The sequence below is a fragment of the Sceloporus undulatus genome, chromosome 1 (genome assembly GCF_019175285.1).
Source record: "Sceloporus undulatus isolate JIND9_A2432 ecotype Alabama chromosome 1, SceUnd_v1.1, whole genome shotgun sequence".
Taxonomy (NCBI): domain Eukaryota; kingdom Metazoa; phylum Chordata; class Lepidosauria; order Squamata; family Phrynosomatidae; genus Sceloporus; species Sceloporus undulatus.
The window spans coordinates 153,251,297-153,270,725 of record NC_056522.1 but is presented as its reverse complement, the minus strand read 5'-3'; the positions used below and the strand labels follow the sequence as shown (position 1 = coordinate 153,270,725).

The window sequence follows — 19,429 nt, the reverse complement described above, 5'->3', positions numbered from 1 at the left end:
AGAGCTAAGTCGGGTGTTCCAGCTGATGGACTGGGTAGAGAGGCTCCACTTGGCATATTAACTGAGGACCTGATGCTCTCGGGTATGGTGACACGTATGTCAACAAGAGGATAGTCACGCCTTCTGATTTTATCAGGCCTTTGGAGGGCTATGACCTGCACAGATTCTGCTTCCCCATTTAGGCTCCCCTTGATCAGAAGCTTAAATGTGTGCATTTAACTGGCCTCAACTGTGGGAAGAATTGAATGTGAGAATGACTGATTCTTAAGAGTTGAAGGAAAAATTTACTCTGAATGGTTATTTCTTCTAATGTTCAGTGCTTCTTCTAAGCCAAGGGTGGGATAACTGCCCTTCTAGATATTGTTGGCCTCCGGCTTCCATGAGAACCGTCCAGCATGGTCAGTGGTCACAGATAGTTGAACAGCTAAAGGGCCAGATGATCCCAGCCCCTGATCTATGTAGTAGGCTTCATCCACATAAACAGCTTCCTTGGCAGCACCCCTCTAATATTTGGTGAAGCAGTTGTCTCATTGTAGGAGGGAAAGAATGCCTTGTTAAGTTTAATATTTTCATAATAGAAATAACAAGATAATAATTTCCTTTTCCACAGGGGTCATTGCTGGTGGACTAGTAGGCTTGCTGTTTGCTGGGTTCCTAGTTGGATTCATGCTTTACAGAATGAAGAAAAAAGATGAAGGAAGCTATTCACTGGATGAGCCAAAACAGTCAAATGGAGGCTATCAAAAACCACATAAACAAGAAGAATTCTATGCATGAGCAAGCTGAACTTAGATACTTTTCTCCTGTCTCTGGACATCATGAGTTCTTGCTGCATTTTAAAGGGGGGAAAAAAACTAAAAGCCATACGACTGACTTTAAGCCTTGTGCCTCCTTGCCATTGGGAACTACTACTATTTTTTCCAAAGTCAGTCTGGATTAATAAAACCCTTACCTGCCTTCTTGCACAAAGATTACCTGTAAAATGGGACACTGGTCTTGAATAAGGACTCCTGGGGGGAAGATAAGGAACTGATTGTATATAGTCTTGATGTCTTACAAAAGAGCCAAGAAATTAGCAAAGTATAATGTGTATGTATATTAAAGACAATTCCCCCCACCAAACATTTACTTAGCCACAAGTTGTGCTTTAAAAATGTTATTTTTTAAATAAGGCTGTTAACTTGGCTTTCAATAGTTGTTCTTCTCCCTTTGAATGATAACACTAAGTCCCTGCATTGCAGCTGAACATGAGAATGGTGTGAGAAGGAAGGGCCTCCCCAAAAGCTATAAAAGATCTGTTCAAAAGGGTTGGATGACTCAAACCATGCCCATGGCTTGACTAGGCAAGGTTCCCCTAGAATTCAGTGGGAGAAGTCTTAAACAACATTGCTTCAAAACCAGAAGCACTATGGAGATGACACGTGGGAAGGTGGGTTTTGAGATATGCATACTTCTCCAGTTCTTCTAGTCTTTCTGACTATGGTGTTATCCCTGTTCACTGTGTTGTTGTTGTCCACCAAGTAGTCCTGGGGCCACCTCTTGTTATCTACCTCTTCTGCATTGTGCTCCTGACAGTGGCTACTTCACTGGATTCTCAAAACCCTCCCTCTTTTTTTACCACACGGTGCTTATACTGCTGGGTGTGGCATATGCTTGATACAGGACACAGCATGCTTAAGGGGTAATGAGGGCTCCTGTTGCTGCCAAGTCCCAGGGACTAGAATCCTGTTAGACTGGGGTTTGTAGGAGGAATTCAGGGAGCATCTGCTCAGCATGCAGCGCCTGCGGGGGCAGGGATGAGCATCTGTTATGTACATGGCTGGCTTTTATCTCAGTCCAATGTGTGTTCGAGCATTAACAGAGTTTGAAGATCAAATGTCTTCAGAAGCTATTCTGTGTAGAAGAGGGAGTTAATGATGAATTGTGTGCCTTCCATCTCTTTTGTGAGACCAAAACGTAAGGTGGGGGTCTTGTCGGGTTGTATATCAGTGGGACCAAATTAATGAATGTCAGCACTTCCAAAGCAGTATTTAAGTGTGTTTTTAAGTACACTGTGTGTGGAGGGGAGGAGCAGGAGGAGCAGCAATTGTGGAAAAACAGGAAGCTGATGTAGAATAATAAGTGCAGATGTATGATTTCTGTAATGTACAGGATGACATGGATGTTAAATGTACTAAACAAGTGTACTGTAAAGGTTTTGTTTAGGTTTTTTTGTTTTTAGAATAACACACATACCCACCTTTTAGGCTTTACTTTATTTGACCACTTACACTTGTTGGCTTTCAAAATGCCTTCTGTTTCTAAAAGTGTGGGGTGAGTTGACACTGGTGCACTATAAGTAAACAGTACAGTCAGAGACTTCTCTGGGGAGGGAAATACATCTTTCAGGTAGAGCATAAATGTGAGTTGCCAATCATGCATTTGCTGCCTTCCATATCTCTCTGCTGAGAAAGCTCTTTATCATTACATTGATGGGTTTAAATACTTCTTCGGCATGTGAAACTTTTCTGTCATCTCCTGGCCTACATTTAGTACAAAGCAACTATACATAACTGCCTTTTTACAATGAGGTTTTAAGTGGTGGTGTGTCCTTTTTATGTATTAAAAGATAGTCATTGACCTCAGATGTAGGAAACACTTCTATTTGGCAAGACTAAAGATAAAATTGTTTGTTTTAATGCTCAAGCTGAAACTGGAATCGTGTAACTGTAAATGGTAAGAACGTACTGCTAGTTTCCAAATGTAAGTTGGGTTTTTTGTTTTTTTTGTATTTCACAACCATGCACTTGCAATAAAAAGGCAGACTGCCAAAATAAATTGTCTCATGTTGTTACCTGAACCACCTTTTTCACTATATGTATATTTTTAATTTCAACCCCTTTGAAAAATGTTGTCTTGTAACAGTCTACAAGTACCAGGTTACAAATTTGTGTCTTTAACAGTGAGCCTTGCTTTGTTAATTTTGTTGTATTTGATTTTTATAGATGGTCCTTTAATAGCACTTGGCTTATCTTCCTGGGCATCTGAACCCTCCCCTGCTCATGTGTGTGTGTGAGATGATCCTGAAATAAGCAATTACCTATGGAAAAATGATTCCCCAATGATCCCTGCTCTGTGTTAGGTGCTGGCTAGGACTTTAGCAATAGCTGCACATGCTGCATTATGGTGGCATTCAAAATTTAGGCCAAAAGTCATAAAGGAATTCCAACCAAAGTGACTGAGGAGCTGGAACAGATAAGAAGAAGTGGTATTAACTGGAACTGTTTTAGTTTAGAAAAATCAAAGGTGTGTTAAAATGGCGTGGTGCGGACAGGGGAGAATACAGAGAAGTCCCCCTCCTTTCAAAATACAAGTCATCCAGCGAATCTAAGCAGTGAGAGATTATGGTCAGACAGAAGAACTTCATAAGGCATATAGGTAAGCTATGATGTCTGATGATCCTTAGCTTTAATGGTTTTAAAAGAAGATTAGAAAAATCTATGGAATGTATGGTTATCGGTGGCTACAGGTTACAGCAGATACATACAATCTCCACTGTACAAGACAGTATGTTTCTGCTTACCATGTGTTTGGCACAGAAGGATATGATGGATGCTGTTGCATTCACCTCCTGTTAGTTTCTGAGCAGTATCTGATTGACCATTGTGGAAACAGAATGCTAGACTGGATGGCCTCTTGGTCTTTACCATGGCTTTTATGCAAGGGCAGTCTATTTCGACAAGATGACATGAGTTTCTTTTGCAAGATGGGTGACAGGAACTGAAACACATGGAGCACAGTCTGAGATGCATTTTACTTTATTTTTTTATATTTTACTTATTTTATTTATATGCCTCCTTTCTCTCAAATTGGACCTAAGGTGGCTCACAAAAGAGACTTCAAAAACAATACAACTTTAAAAACAGAATTTAAAACATCATATTAATAAAATCAGGGTGTTTTTTTTTTTAAAGGATAGACTTTAAAGAAAGACCCGCTGATTCGGCCTGTAGAATCTGAACAGGAAATGTGCCTGAAGTCAAAAGCAAGCCATAATTGTACATTTTTAAAATTCATGAACAGCATTCACAGGATAAAAGCTTTCTTTCTTTCTCTTTCAAAATCCCATTTAGAAATGCTCTGCACAGAATCTTGGGAAATGAGAGAATATAGCAGCATAGTACATAGGGAGTAGTTTCCACAGGAGCAACACTGGATCCCTAGTTTGAGGAAATAGGTGTAGTGAGAGTAAATGGTTGCTCCATGTAGTGCTTCATGTAAGTGAAACCTTGGCCTAAATTCAGTTGCCCATAGCATTGCAATAGACCCATTGAATCAATTTCAAATGGTAAGTCAACATTTAAGTGGACAGCTTTGATTCCATGTACGTCTTCTCTATTTGGGACTGTAAACTGGATTTAGGTCTTAGAGTGCTCATGGGGTTTACAGTGGCTTCCAACAATATTAAAACATCAAAGGCTATTGAACAGCAAAACAGAACATGCATATACAGCCCTTGCAAGTTAATACAGTTGAATGTTGTGTGCCTTCAAGTCGTTTCCAGCTTAGGGTGATCCTAACATGAACATAAAGGGTTTTCTTGTGAAGATTTGTTCAAAGGCAGTTTGCCATTACCATACTCTGAGACTTAAGAGAGTGGTTTGCCCAAGGTAACCCAATGGGTTTCCATGGCTGAGCAATTTGAACCCTGGTTTCCAAAGTCCTAGTCCACGCTCAAACCACTACATTATGCTGGCTTTCAAGTTGGAAATGACTCAAAGGCATACAACAACAACAGCTTCAGTGGAACATATTTTGCTCTACCACATGGTAAGCAAGGTAATAACGTAGGTTTTAGACATGAGTTTATGAGTATGTGGACTTAGAAAGTATTTTTATGGAGAAAACAACTTGTACTTCTCACTTGGAAAAATTTGCGCTATGAATTATCAAAGCTTCAGTTTCCTGTTTTGGGATGGGAGGAGGGCTGTGATATGTAGCAAACAAAATTCTTTTTAGAGCAAGACTAGCTGGGTTGCATTCCTTAGTGGAAGTTGCCTGGGTGCCCCCTTCTAGTCTGGAATGATTTGTGGTGTGGGTTACTCGTGCTTCCAGATGGAACTTTTATCATGCAGTTGCAATGGTTGGTTCACAGATTTTGGGGAGGGGAAGATTAGTGGTGGTTCAGATAGTCATTTGCCAATGTTGCTCTGTTGTCCCATGGCTGCTGATTTCCACAGACAAATCTGTTGTGGAACAAAAGATGAAACAGTTGCACAGTCTCTCTTGAGCCTTTTCATACTATACAGGTTGAGTATCCTTTATCCAAAATGCTTGGGACCACAAGTGTTTGGGATCCGGATTTTGGAATACCTGAACTTCCAGTTAAAATGGAATCATAGTACTACACATGTGGGAGGTAAAAGGGAGCTAGGAGGCATCAATCTAGAGGCACTCGATAATTTGGGATATAACCGTCTTACTCCATATAAATTCATTGCAACATTTTTTAAAATGAGCCTCCTAAATGCATGTTTCTTTTTCCTTGTGATGGAGTTAGTATGGTTTAAGGCTTTACAGGAATGCTAGCTATGAAGTGAATCTCAAAGGTATTTTATGTAGAACTGGTCAACACAGACTGATCTCAAGTAGTGGTATCAAAACAGAGGAATGTATCTTGAAAACATTTGTCTGGTGGAAGTTACCCTAAATAACTTCTTAACTGCAATACAATAATTCCACAATAATGCTATACCACAAAGCTGCATGCCTGCATTTACAAATGCATTTATACAGGAGCACTGACTTTAGAAGCATTGTGTGTCTGAAGCCTTTCTTTAACCATGATGCCTTTAAAGAAGGGTGAGAATCATACCCCCTCCCAAGAACTTGGGACTGCAGATGAGGTATGCTGAGAGCTGCAGTCCAACATTTGGAGGTCTACATGATTCTAACCCCTGCACACATCATCCGGGTGTGCTTCGTTGTATGAACTGCCCCAACTTCATCTTTGCATATCCTTGGTTGAGGGCTCAAATGGGCTTTTCTTGGTTAGTCAAACAGGTATGTGGGATACATGGTGGTGGTCTAAGCCCAGGCATTTTATCCTACCAACTTACCATTTATTCCAGGTGCACATACTTGTGCAAATATTGGAATTATTGCTTCATATGTAATTCATGGGTGGTACTGGTCTGTCCTCAGACAAAAGAAAAGGAAACATGGGTGTTTTCATTATGTTTTATGCCTCTTTTGTATGAAGGAGGCAGTTTCTTTCCTCCTCCTGTTCCAGATCTGTATTTGTATGTATTTTGTTGCTAACTGCCTTCAAGTTGACCTTACAGCAACCCTATGAGTGAGAGACTTCCAAGACACCCTGCTCTGGTCTTGGAAGATCAGAGGCATGCCTTCCTTTATTGAGTCTTGTTGTTATTTGTTGCTGCTGTTGTTGTTATGTGCCTTCAAGTCATTTCTGACTAAGGTGAACCTATCATGGGGTTCTCTTGGCAAGATTCGTTCAGATGTTTGCTGTTGCCTTCCATTGAAGCCGAGAGCATGGGATGTGCCCAAGGTCACCCAATTTTATCCACCTGTAAGCAATCTTCATCATTTCTACTTTTCTTAAAAGACTATCATCTTTTCTAATTAATCAGGTCTCACAATATGTCTAATGTAGGCTAGCCTCAGTTTGAACATTTTGGCTTCCAGTGTGAGTTCAGGCTTGTTTTGATCTCAGACACATTCATTTGTCTCTTTGTCAGTCCATGTAGCTGCAGAACTCTCTTCCAGTACCAAATTCTGAATGAGCTACTTCTCTTCCTGTTACCTTTCTTCACTGTTTAGGTTTTACAACCAGACTAGAAATAGAGTGCTATGAATGATTTTGAAATTGATATTTGAATTTATGCATGTGCTGTACATGAAAAATCCTGTGATGTTCTCTGGAGGTCTGCATGTATAAACCACGCATGGTAAGAAAGTGAGGGAAGGGAGTATTGACCCAAGCTGATGCTGTATTTCATATATCAATGAATAAATGGTCCTGTTTTGGGGTGGTCCCCTTGCTATGTTGAAGAGCTTGAATTTGCTGTTGTGATTTGAAAGACTGTCAGCTTGAGAAGTGAATTGGCTTTATTACTACCATTAATATTTGATGTCCCTTGCCTTCCCCTTGCTCGGCTGCCATGTTTTTGCCATAAAGTAACCATAGTCAGACATAGATGGTTCATAGTAAAATGCGCACAGCTAAAGCTCATAAAAAATAATTGGAAAGCATAAATTTTACATATTCAGAAGTTGCTACTCTTACCTATATTCCTCTTCCCCCCTCCCCAACATGCTAACAGAGTTGCAAAGTTTCTTAAGGAGTGGTTATGTGGTTACTCCACCGTAAGCATTAGTCACACATTAACCACAGCTGTAAAAACATGTCTATGGGAAAACTGCACCCAAGCTGTAATGCTGAAGCTCATTACCTTAAGAAGCAGCTTTCTGGAGCTCTCTCAAAAAATAAAATAAAATTGTGCAACCTTTTTCTGCTGTGGCCTGTTTGCTGTGGTAAGTGTTCCCCAGCCCAAAATCTTTTCCCAGCCTGAATTGTGTCTCAACATTGGTAAGGCCTTAATTAAGGCCATACCTTTGTGTGATGAATAACCAAAATCTCAAATCACCACCATTGTACAAGACCAGTTATGTGGAGATGATTGCTATTCATTTTGGGATGAAATGATGGCAACTATAAAGAACAGCCTTCAGAAGAACAGGGATTTAAAGTGTTTGGAGCAAAATTCAGAAGACTGTAGCACCTTAAAGGTATATTTGGTTATAATATGAGCAAATTTGGAGAACTGGCTGGCCCTATCAGAGACAACCTTTAAGATACACAGAGTTGAGCTGAGAACATATCTGCTAACATGCATATGTAAACATTTGGAAATTTGATGAAAACTTCTAAAACTTCAACTGTGGGCAAACCTATAAAGGAAACGGGATGGAATATAATGGGAATCTATTTCTTCTAGGAGGGTTCAACTATGAAGCAAATGATTTAGACACAAAACTATGCTTTTGAAAGGAGCCCCCTATTAACACTGGATTGTCATTGTTGGTGGAACTGCTCTCTCTGTCATCATCATCAGTAAAACAAGTGTAAACCTTCAATAAAAGCTGACAAAATAAATAAATGTCTTGTGCTGTTCATCATCTACTCTCTTGACATACAAGCAGGTTACAGATGTCTGCATTTTAACTCATAGCTTGGCCTACTATTCCATCAGTTTTCAGCTTGTCAAATGTGTCCCCTCTGCACCAAAGCAAAAGAAGAGTCTTGATAAACAGCTCCTTGGGAACAATCCAGCTCACCTGTCAACAATGGAAGCAGCTGCATCTCTGGTGTAGAAAGGGTGAGTCAGCTTCCTAAGCAAGCAGGAGGAAACAGGTGACAAATTAAACATGTACTTAAAAAAAACCTCGGAACCCCATACAAGAAATCACCTTTATGGCTTTACACTACATCACTGATTTATGGCTTTACACCACATCACTGATATAACTATGACTTTTTTTTGGTGGTGGTGGTGCCTCCCTTGTTACTGCTGACAAGCAAATGATCCACTTTTTGCAATCACAAACAACTAAATCATCCTTCCAGCAGCTCATAGGTAGGGCGATGTCAAGGTGACATCCTACATTTCAGTCTTCTGCCTAAATGTCTTCCATTTTGAACATGTTTGACACCCCGCTGCAGGTCATTTTTTAACACCCCTGCCCCAACAAAAGAGACTGTCCACCTCTTCAGGGCTCCTCTGGCAAACTGGCTGTAAAATGTGTTCGGTGCTTCAGCAGGCAAAAGTGGCTTGCACTGAGAACAGGTTCATGGGGTGACAGGTGGGGAGGAACATGTACACAGAAGGGGCAGTATCAATAGAAGAGGCAGCCAGGATCACAATTTTCTCTATTTCAGGAGCTCAAGTGAGGAGAAGGAGAGGAAGAAGGAGCCTGGGAAGATCACAAGGTACAGGAGGTGCAAAAACCAGGGATGGTGAAGGGTGATATTAATGACGTTTATCAGAAAAATATGGGTAAATACATGATAAAATACAGTATATGTAATTCAGCTGAATATAAACCATATGAAATGAATTAATATTTATATTACATTATATTAATCATATTAATATATTATCCAGTGACCTTGTTGATTTGTAAATTTCATCAGCACCAGCCATCATAGGAAATGGAGAGGGGTGTTAGTTCACTATTTGCTGCTTCTGCATTAGTTAAAATGGAAACCTTTGCCTAGGAAAATTGAAGACAGTGTGCTGCAACATGTGAATGCACTGCAACATCTCACAAAAGCTGTAGCCAGGATTGCAAGGAAAGTTGTAGCAGCTTTCTAGAAGGGCTAATAATAGCTTGTGTCAACTCATTAAAAATGGAAAGGAGATTTATAAAGGCCATCAAGGTGAGGCTCAGATTGTTGTTGTTGTGTGCCTTCAAATCATGTCCATCTTGTGGTGACCCAAAGGCACTTATAATTTATCACAGAGTGTTGTCATTCATTTAAAGAAGTAATAAATTGTATTTTAATTAGTGGGAACATGGCCCACACTAGAAGAAAGCTGGAGCTGTAGGACAGCCATACTTTCAGGACAAGACTAGAACATCACAGTGTGCATCACGTTTTGTTTTAACATATATGGGTGGGAGACCTCTGGCCCTCCTGATATTTTGGTCTACCCATGTTCAATGGTGAAGGAGTACAGTGGTTTGTCATTGCCTTTGCCTGTCCTCTAGGAGTGGGGTTCTCCAGACATCCATGGCTGAGTGGAGAATCAAACCCTGATGTCACAGATCTCTAGTCCAACATTCAAACCACTATGCCATGTTAATGTGTGTGTGTGTGTGTGTGTGTGTGTGTGTGTGTTGTGTGCTTTCAAGTCATTTCCAACTTATGGCAACCCTATGGTGAACCTGTCACAGAGGTTTCTTGGCAAGATTTATTCAGAGGAGGTTTTCAATGGCTTTCCGTTCAGGCAGGGAGAGTATTGCCCAGTGAGTTTCATGGATGAGCTGGGAATTAAACCCTGGTCTCTAGAATCATAGTTGAACACTCAGATCACTACACCATGCTGGCTCTCCCACACCATGTGAATACATGGCAAAAATAACAGGTTGCTTTTATTTTTGTTTTGTAAAACACTGCTTTTCTGGAAAACTTCAAGGAGTTCCTTCAATAAATTCTGCTTGAATTGTGTTCTTGTCTTGGAAAACAAATCATGTGAGCATGACTAGAACCCAAATGACTAAATGCAGAGAAAGAAAACCAACAGAAATTAAAGTAAAATTAAAACAATCTGTTTTGTCCTGGGGCTAATCTACACGTTCAAAATACTCTTCATTCCAGTTGAATAAAATGTGATCTGTCCACATGCGATTCTCCTTAAATGTCCCCAAAAAACTCCTCAGTGGGAAAAAGCTTCATTGTTTTTACCAGAGTATCCATTGAAATTTGCAAAAATGTGCATTATGTCACATGTGGCTGTCCATCTGCTTTGCGTATATTCAGATGGCTGCATATTTTCAGCAGAAGGAGGGTGAATAGATGTGATGTGAATTTGCACAGGAAAGTGAATGCAATTAACCATCAATGCAAATATGTGAAAAATTTGTACCAGTTTGCATAATACACTTACATGTAGACTAGCCCCTTGAGTTCTGAAGGAAAAGATAAAGGATGTAGAAATGGACTTCCCCAAAAGAATGCTTTTTTTGCTACCTAAGGAACTTTTGCCAATGTTACTCAAGATTCTTCTGACACCAACAACAGCAAAATATTTTTGTACAATTTGCTGTAAGTCTTCTGCTTAAAAAAGAGGCCTATTTCTGCAGTAGCACCTATAGTGTTCCCACCAGATTCAAAAAAATCCAGGAACCCTCCCCTCAAATACAATACAAAACAAAACAAAACAAAACAAACAAACAAAAAACACAGGAGACCTAGCAATGCTCTCAGATGAAAAGCCAATGCAACCAATATTACCAGTGTTTAACAGGTTATATCATCCTCATTCTCCTTCCTTCCAAATGCAATAAAGCTGTTGTAGCAAGTATGAATGCCACTGGCAAATTCTCTCTCTCTTTCTCTCTCTTTTTTCCAAAGCTGTGCTGAAAAGGAGATCCAGACAAGGATTTCCAAAAAAAGACAAATGAGCCCTTTCAACAAAGTCTCATGAAAAGCAGAAACTGGTGTTTAGGATCTGAGAGACTCTTGAGAGAACAACTAAAGGGAAAGATATGTTGGTTGTATGTGTGCTTGTATGCACGCACACTTGTGCGCACACACACTCTTGCATGTTCTTCAGTTTTTCCTTTCCTGAAACTGCTTATTAACATTCAGTCTCTGTTTGTCATAAACAGGCAGGCACTTGCCTTTAATCTACCAGTATTTTTTTCTTCTTCTTCTTCTTTGATACTCCTTTCAAAAGGAAGGAGTAGCATGCCTCAGCTGGATCAGTCCATGAAAAGAGGGCTTTGTTTCACTTGTCAAGATGTATATTAGCAAGTTGTTGGGTGTTTATTTTTTTTGGACCAGGAAATCAACAGCACATCCAACTCCTTTCTAGGGTAGAACTGAGGCCAGAAAAGCCAATGTGTGCATTGTCTCTCTTTCCTTTAAAAACCATACAGCCAGACCTCTCTGTTCTCACCAGTTTGCTTGCTTTTTATTTTTCCTTTTGTGAAGCAAATCCGGTGCATGGAAATCTGTTGATCACAGATGCATGCCTCACTACAAGGGTGTGGAGTCTGGGGCTGTATCTCTTTCACTCTTTATGCAGTTATCAGTCTCTCATCTCAAGTAAGTGCAGGTGATGAATCCAGGGTGGCAACGGATGTTTGAGGGCAACGGATGATCTCATGTCAAAAGACAGAATTCATTGTTGATGTCGGCTGTGCTGTGGATACATACATTGCAATCAGCAGGGCCAAGGTGTTCAGTTTGTAAGATGGGGGCATGCCCAGGTGGATCTTGTTTCTCAGGACTCAGGTATCATAACAGTCAAAGCTCATCTGAACTACAACTTCTGAAGAGGGTACTTCAGGCCATGCTAGCCGCCAATGAATGGGGACAGAAACTGATAGGTATAGAAGATGGCATTCATTGGTAATGTATGAAATTGGTGAGCTTTCCTTCCAAAATATGCACTGAGCATCTTCCTTTTGTTATCCTATGTTACAACTAACTAGCAACTAACTACTCCAACATCAGTGAATTCATGAAAAGCATTTAAGCCACAGTGATCACTCAACCAAGATAACTTTACAGAAGATTTGAACTATCATTTGTTTGCCTATCTAGTGCTAGTCAATACACAAGTGGTACAAATAGCCTAGGCTGGCTTATCATGGGGAGTGTGCATGGTGCCCTAGGACTCCTTCATTTGTCTTTTTGATAAACCAGGATAAAATGAAAACATTAAGATTTTATTATGTAATGTTAGGAGATAGACTCAAGTCTAAGAAAGTTCATGCTGCCAACTTCTTTCTTTTTCAGTTAGTCTGAAAGGTGCTACAAGATCCATTTGCATGCTGATTTCCAGACTAACATGGCTATGTTTTTGAATTAAGATTGTAGTGTGAATGTGTCCCATTTTTCATAAGAAATATCTTTTTTTTTCTTCATTCACAGCTTGGAAAAGTTACTTTTTGGACCATGATTCCCAGAATCTCCAGCTCTGGTGGAGTCCAATGAGTAACATTTCTAAGTTCTGGGCCCATCTGAACTATACACAATAATTTCACTCCTGGCTGTTTTTTTGAGCCAGCTGTCTGGAATCAAAGGCTGACCTTTTAAGTCCTGAAAGTAGGTTTTCAACTAATCATCCATACTGTCTAAATGGTACTGACTGAGACCCAATGGACTTGCAGTTTCAGCTTCTGATGCAGGGCCCCTTCTCCACCATTGGTTTCATAGAAACATGCTGTTCTAAAGCAACTGGGAACAAAAAGAGAACTCCAATGAAAGGCAAGCCTAGATTCTCAGGATTCCAGACTTGCCTGTTGAGAGAAACACTATTTGCTTCAAGTCTCAAAGCATTTATTATCAAGTAGTCCACCAGCTTTAATGGAAAAACTCAGGAGAAACTACTGGAGGACTTTAAAGCCTCAGGGGGAGTAATTATCTCTGTGAAGCCGATAAGGAAATCTATGGTTATTCAATAAAGCCAAGTCTGCTGCAGAAGAAAGAGATAAAAGAAAATATTAATCAGTAATTCAGAAATGCTCTCAGGTGCCCTGAGGCAAAGGGTTTGTATTTCATTTTCCTAACAGACTTTTTATTGAAGGTTCTCACAGGGAAACACTGACCGCGATTCACAAGATGATGGAAGTCAGGTGAAGCCATTGATTTAATGTCCCTTGTGTATTACCTGGTCATTCTGAGGTAATCTCCTAAATTCTTCCACCTACCACACTTTCTCAGGTTGCCAGGCTATGACTCAGAGTATGCACCTTTACATTAATAATCTATAGGCAGCTACACCTCTCCATCCCCCAACACACAGTCCACCCCAGATTGTGTTGCTGATCCTCAGCTTCCTATATAGCAGATGAGAAAGGAGGATGGCCAGCAAAATCAGGGTTGGGAAGGAAAAGGCCAGGAGGCAGAGCACTAATAATTATTTTCACTCCTTCCTAGAAATTCTCAGGGTAACTTACTTCAATAATCAGTTAGAACTTATCAAGGTTATACATATCTTTTGAGAGAAATCACTGGAGTTGGCACCACTCTCCAAATTACAGTACCATAATTTCTCTATTATATTCAAATTAAAGATTGAAGGTTCAAATCTTCATTTAAACCTAAATGAAGATTTGGACTTTCAGTCTTTAATTTGAATATGGCAGAGAAATTATATACCAGAACACATGTAGGGGTTTAAAGGTAATATGATTATTTAATGACATGAATAGTATGAGCAAATGTCAAGAGAGGTTGCATCATTTGCCCCTGTGTCCTATGCCAAGTATATCATTGGTTAGGCCTTTCCAAGTTCTCCAGTGATTTGTCTCACCAACTGTGCTTGTGATGGTGGTGGGATGGAGAGAAGGGCCTCTCCAGATGATTTCAGAGCTGGGGCCTGTTCATACAGGGAGATACAGGCCTGTTACAGACAGCCAAAATAAAGCTGCTTCGAGTCACAGCGGAAGTATGGTGTTTCAATGATGCATGCGTCCTAAGAGTCCAGAAGCCAGTCCTTAGGGCTGGAGCATGGCTTTGGTGCAACTTCTGGACTCTTCGGACACATGCATCATTGAAACACCATACCTCCACTGTGACTCGAAGCAGCTTTATTTTGGCTGTCTGTAACAGGCCACAGTCTGCCAAATAGTGTGAACCTGAGCCATATAGGATTGTGGCCCCCAACAACTTTATGTAGGCCACATGTCCCCTCTCCACCTGCATTTAGCAGAGTAGGGTGGCTTTTGGTGCCATGAGAGAGCATCAAATGGCCACTAATGTAATGCAATTATTATTATTGGGTTTCTATGGCTACTATAATATCCTGAAGGCACCAGATCCTTTCTGATCTTAAGTGATGGAGGATCAGGCTTGGTTAGAACTTGAATGAGAGATCACTAAAGAATACCAGGTACTGTACATTGCATTTCAGAGAACAGCAATAACAAAATGCCTCTAAGAAAACTCATTGAAAATCATGGGGTCACCATAAGCTGACCGGTGACTTGAATACACACAGAGAGAGCTTCCAAGAGAGAGAGAGGCATTTGTGGTATTTCCTGACTCCACTGCAAGAATAGTTTGACTGACACTGGACAACAAATACCTTTAATTTGGTATATGTGCATGGAGGTGTGCGTGTTGTATCATTTGCCACCACAGCTTCAGCAACATAATATTTTGAGATGTCCTTGCCACCCTCAATTCCCAACCAGCTCCATCATATGTTTTGTATAGGCTGAGGGTCTTTCCAAACAAAGACAGAATCAGACATTTTAAAAAGCAGCTAGAAAAGTAGGAAGACAAAGGACTGTTTATGACAATATTGGGACAGTTAAGATAAAGGTATGCAGTAGCAAATCTCTGGAATGTTTACTCTGGATTAAACTGCATTGGCAAAAGGAAAAAATCTTAGCAAAGGAGGGAGGAGGAACAGGACTTCTTTTATCTTTCTGAGGGACAGGGAGGATCAGGTAAGGAACATTGTCACTCTGCTACTTGGCAGCTTCTTGGCTACTTGGATAAACAGTGTGCCAAACTGCTGGTACCTTTCTTCAAGAATAGCTGTTAATGATACTTGGCTTCCTACTGGTTTTCTGGCTAGCTTGACCCTTGGGACTTTCAGCTGGGTTTGAAATGATATCATTTGCTTCTGGAGATATGCAGCTCACTGGAGCTAGTTGACTACAAGATTCAAAACAAAGATCTAGGGGCACAAGACTTGAAGGAGGTTAATATAATATAGACCAAAGGATATTGAATGAATTCCTGCTTGGCAAGAGAGAAGTAGGAAATGACATGGGATCAGTTCCTGCTTGGCACATATTTCACCTAAAGTTGATTTAGGTGAAATTTCTTTAGTGCAGCTGTCAGTGCAACATCTTAGAAGGAGTGATTGGAAACATTAGATCATTGGCCCTGTTGGCTGAGGGATTTGGGGAGTTGTAGCTGAAGAAAGTAATGTTTTCAAGTTCTTACATTGTTTACAAACATGCTGCATTGTTTACAAACATGTTTTTGTTGTTGTTGTGTGCCTTCAAGTCATTTCCAACTTATGACGACCCTAAAGAGACCCTATCATGGGGTCTTCTTGGCGAGTTTCTTCAGAGAGGGATTGCCATTGCCATACTTTGAGGCTGAGAAAGTGTGACTTGGCCAAGGTCACCCAGTGGGTTTAGATGACTGAACTGGGATTTGAACCCTGATCTCCAGAGTCCGAGTCTTAATGTGAAAATCACTACACCACGCTGTCTCGCAAATGTACTACCATACTGCAGTTCAGACAGTGATTTGGGGTCTCATCATTTATAAAGTGAAGTCAGAAGATGCCAGCCACAGATGCTGGTGAAGCGTCAGGAAGAAACTCTTCAAGAACATGGCCACATAGCCCAAAAAATCCCACAAAAAATTATGAAGTCAGAGTTCTTGCAGCCACAGAAGAATGCCACTCTCAATGTCCCTTCTCTCTCCCTGTACAAATTTGGCAATTTAACAAACACATTTTCTTACCCCTTCTGTCTTTTGTGATTTAATGAAATGCCTTCCTTCTATTTCTTGTTTTGTTTATAGCCATAGCGATCCTCCTAATATTTCTTCCGCAGGCTACATTAGATTTTGTATTAGCCTATAAATTTTCTTTAATAGTTATTCTAGCCAAGTATTTCTGAAATGCTCTGCAATCGGGCACAACAATTGTGTGAGCGGAAACTAAGGTTGTAACAGTCAAGAAAGGGCCAGTCAGAAGTTTGGCTTGAAATCAGTTCATCTCAGTGATTTGTGTGTGTGTGTGTATGTGTGTGTGTTCTGTATGTTTTCTGAATTGTTCTGTTCTGTATTGTTAACTCTACATCAGCCATGGGAGTTGTATGGCCCTCTAAATGCTGTTAAACCACAAACCCTAGCATTCTTTGTCATTGGCTATGTTGACTAGCAGTGCATCTACACTGTAGAAATAATGTAGCTTGACATGACATTAATTGCCATGACTCCATTGTACAGAACCGTGGGATTTGTAATTTTGTGAGGCATCAGTAGAGAAGGCTAAAGACTTTATAAAACTACAAATCCCAGGATTCCTGAGGGTGGAGCTACAGCACTTAAGGTGGTGTCAAACTGCATGATCTCGACAATGTAGATGCACCCCTGGACTGTGGGGAGTTGAAGTTTGGAGGACTGTGTGATTTTCACTGCTACTGTATACAATGTTTGTCGATCTTTCTAATCCAACCTGCTACGTGTACAAGAATTAGGGATGGCCTAGGGTGGGTCTCATTCTTTCCTTTCAGACCATGGGCCGCCACTAATACCCTTTCCTGAAATGTTCTTTTCCTCTGGGCTTTCAGAGAAATGTTTTGCACATTATATAAAACAAAGTGACCAGTGTAATCCTCCTGAACAAGAGCTTATTCTGCCAATGATGAAAGCAAAAACATAGTACAGGTTCACTTGGAATTTATTTTAAAGAGATTGGGTTATGTCTAGATGGTTATGAACAGATTCTTAGCAGTTAATCCCAATGAGAGTAGATTCATTGAATCAATGAAGCTTGTCATCATGCAACAATTGCAGCAATGAGTCTACACTAGGTGTAATTAGAGAGGCAGCTTGTGGTGTAGTGGTTTCAGTGTTGGACTATGACTCTGGAGACTTATGGCGACCCTAAGGTAACTTATCATAGGGTGTTTTTTTGCCAAGATTTGTTCAGAGGGGGTTTCCCATTATCTTCCCCTGAGGCTAAGGGCACGTGACCTGCCCAAGATCATGCAGTTGAGCTGGAAATCGACTCCTGGTCTCCAGAGTTGTACTCCAACACTATGCTACACTATAATAACTCAAGTATTTTATTTGATGCATGTGTGGGAGTGAAAAGGAAAAGTAGACAAAATAATTGCTAGAAGAGACACCATTGGGTGCAACTCATGCTGTAAATGCAGAAAAATCCAATACAGCCATCCTGAAGTCCTCAGAATTAGGTTGTTACCCCTCTATCTGTTATTTCATCCAAAATGTTTCTTTTCTTAAAGAAAATTCCATCCTCTTCTAACAATATTCCCTTTAATTTCCTTCCATCTGTCAGCACTGGCCAGCATCCAAGCCTGACATTTAACTCACAGAAGTGGCTTCTATGAATGCAAGCAAGAAGTGGACAGACCCACCCCACCGCCTTTCTGCAGCTGGCCATGTACCCCTTCCCAAGCTGCAAAACCTGCTCCAGAAAACTGGCCATATCTCCAGAGGAAATTTACAGGCATCTGATAGGTTTATAGCTTGTTGGGGAGAGGGTTCAAAAATCCCAACACTTCCTTGAGCTTTCCATTGGATTGAGGCCCATGGCCGCACAGGATTGTAAATGAAGCTTGCCAATTTCATTGTCCTTGTACAATCCCTGGAAATACTTCCCCTCCCCACGAAACAAAATCTAAGTGGACACGTTGTCTTCTTTCTGAGCTTCTGTTTTTGCTTATGTCCTTTGGAAGCTGATTTTAAAAAACAAGACCATTTAGGACAGGAAAAGAATTGTGCTTGTGATACACTCTACCTCTCCAGGGTTGCAGAAGCACTCAGTGAACCCTTGGAAAAAATAATAATAGCTATATGGGAATGCAAGACAGCATTGCTACACTTCTCTCCCGCCTCCACAGGGGAAAGTGATGTTTACTATCTTCAGCGAGGCATATTCTCTATCTTTATCCCACGAGGACTGAATGTAATGCCTTTTTAATTGACAAGGCTCTTGCAGAAAGGTTAAACAAAGAAAGAGGGAAGTTTCTGAAATATGTTTTGCAAGATATATGAAACAAACCTTTAAGGAATATTTAAAAATCTGCTCATTTGATTCATATTCAGTCCCCGCCGATAAGTAGCACACAGCACATGAGGACCTCTGTTGCAATGATTTCTGATAGTAGTAAACTGTATTGTACTGTACTGTATTATAATTCAGTGATTCACTTCTGTATTCATTGTTAACTGCTCACAAATCCACTTTGACTTATGATGACCGTGTGAATGAGAGCCGTTTAGGTCATCCTGATTCAATCTGTCCACCTGTTACAAAATCTTCCATGTTTCCTGTTTTCTGTCTAACCAAGCCTCATTGTCTTTTCTAGTGAGTCATTTCTTCTCATGATATGTCCAAAGTATGACAGTCTTAGTTTAACTGATTTAGTTTCTAGGGGTTTCCCTTAACTACAATGATACTCCATCTTTCTTCCAGTGTCTCAAAACTGTTCACCTCTCCCTCACTTTGTCTTCACTACAGCCCCTCTGAATCAGAGGCCAGTCTGTAAAAGAGTAACTAAGCCTGGGATACCTAGGAGTTTATCACATGGGAGGAATTTCTCTTACTTTCGAATGAAAAGAAAGTGGGGCCAGAATGCATTCACATGAATTCTCTAGTTCAGCAAATTTATGTGAATGCGAATTGCATTCAAACTGGCTTCCCATTGCCCAAAAATAGTTTGCCATTGCCCAAAATTGCATGTGATCACCTCTCATGCAATAACGTGAAACCCCATGATTGCATTTGGACTGACTTCCCATTGTTTGAAATTGTGTGTGGTAGTCTATCACGCAATAACATTAAACCCCATGATTGCGTTCGGATTGCCATTGGATTATACTTCCAATTTCCCTTGTCTGATAACATCCCTAGTGGCTTTATAGCTCAGGGTTTGAATCTAGAGCCAGTTGATGGTCTTAAGCAGCAGG

General features: G+C 40.5%; 1 protein-coding gene across 1 annotated transcript in view; it reads left to right on the top strand.

The window, feature by feature from the left end:
* Window positions 1–2,817, top strand: part of SDC1 (syndecan 1) — a 35,189-nt gene extending 32,372 nt beyond the window's left edge. Inside the window, exon 5 of the mRNA XM_042440582.1 lies at window positions 611–2,817. Within this exon, the coding sequence (XP_042296516.1) occupies window positions 611–777 (167 nt within the window). The 3' untranslated portion in view covers window positions 778–2,817. The remainder of the gene's footprint in view (window positions 1–610) is intronic.
* Window positions 2,818–19,429: the final 16,612 nt, after the last annotated feature.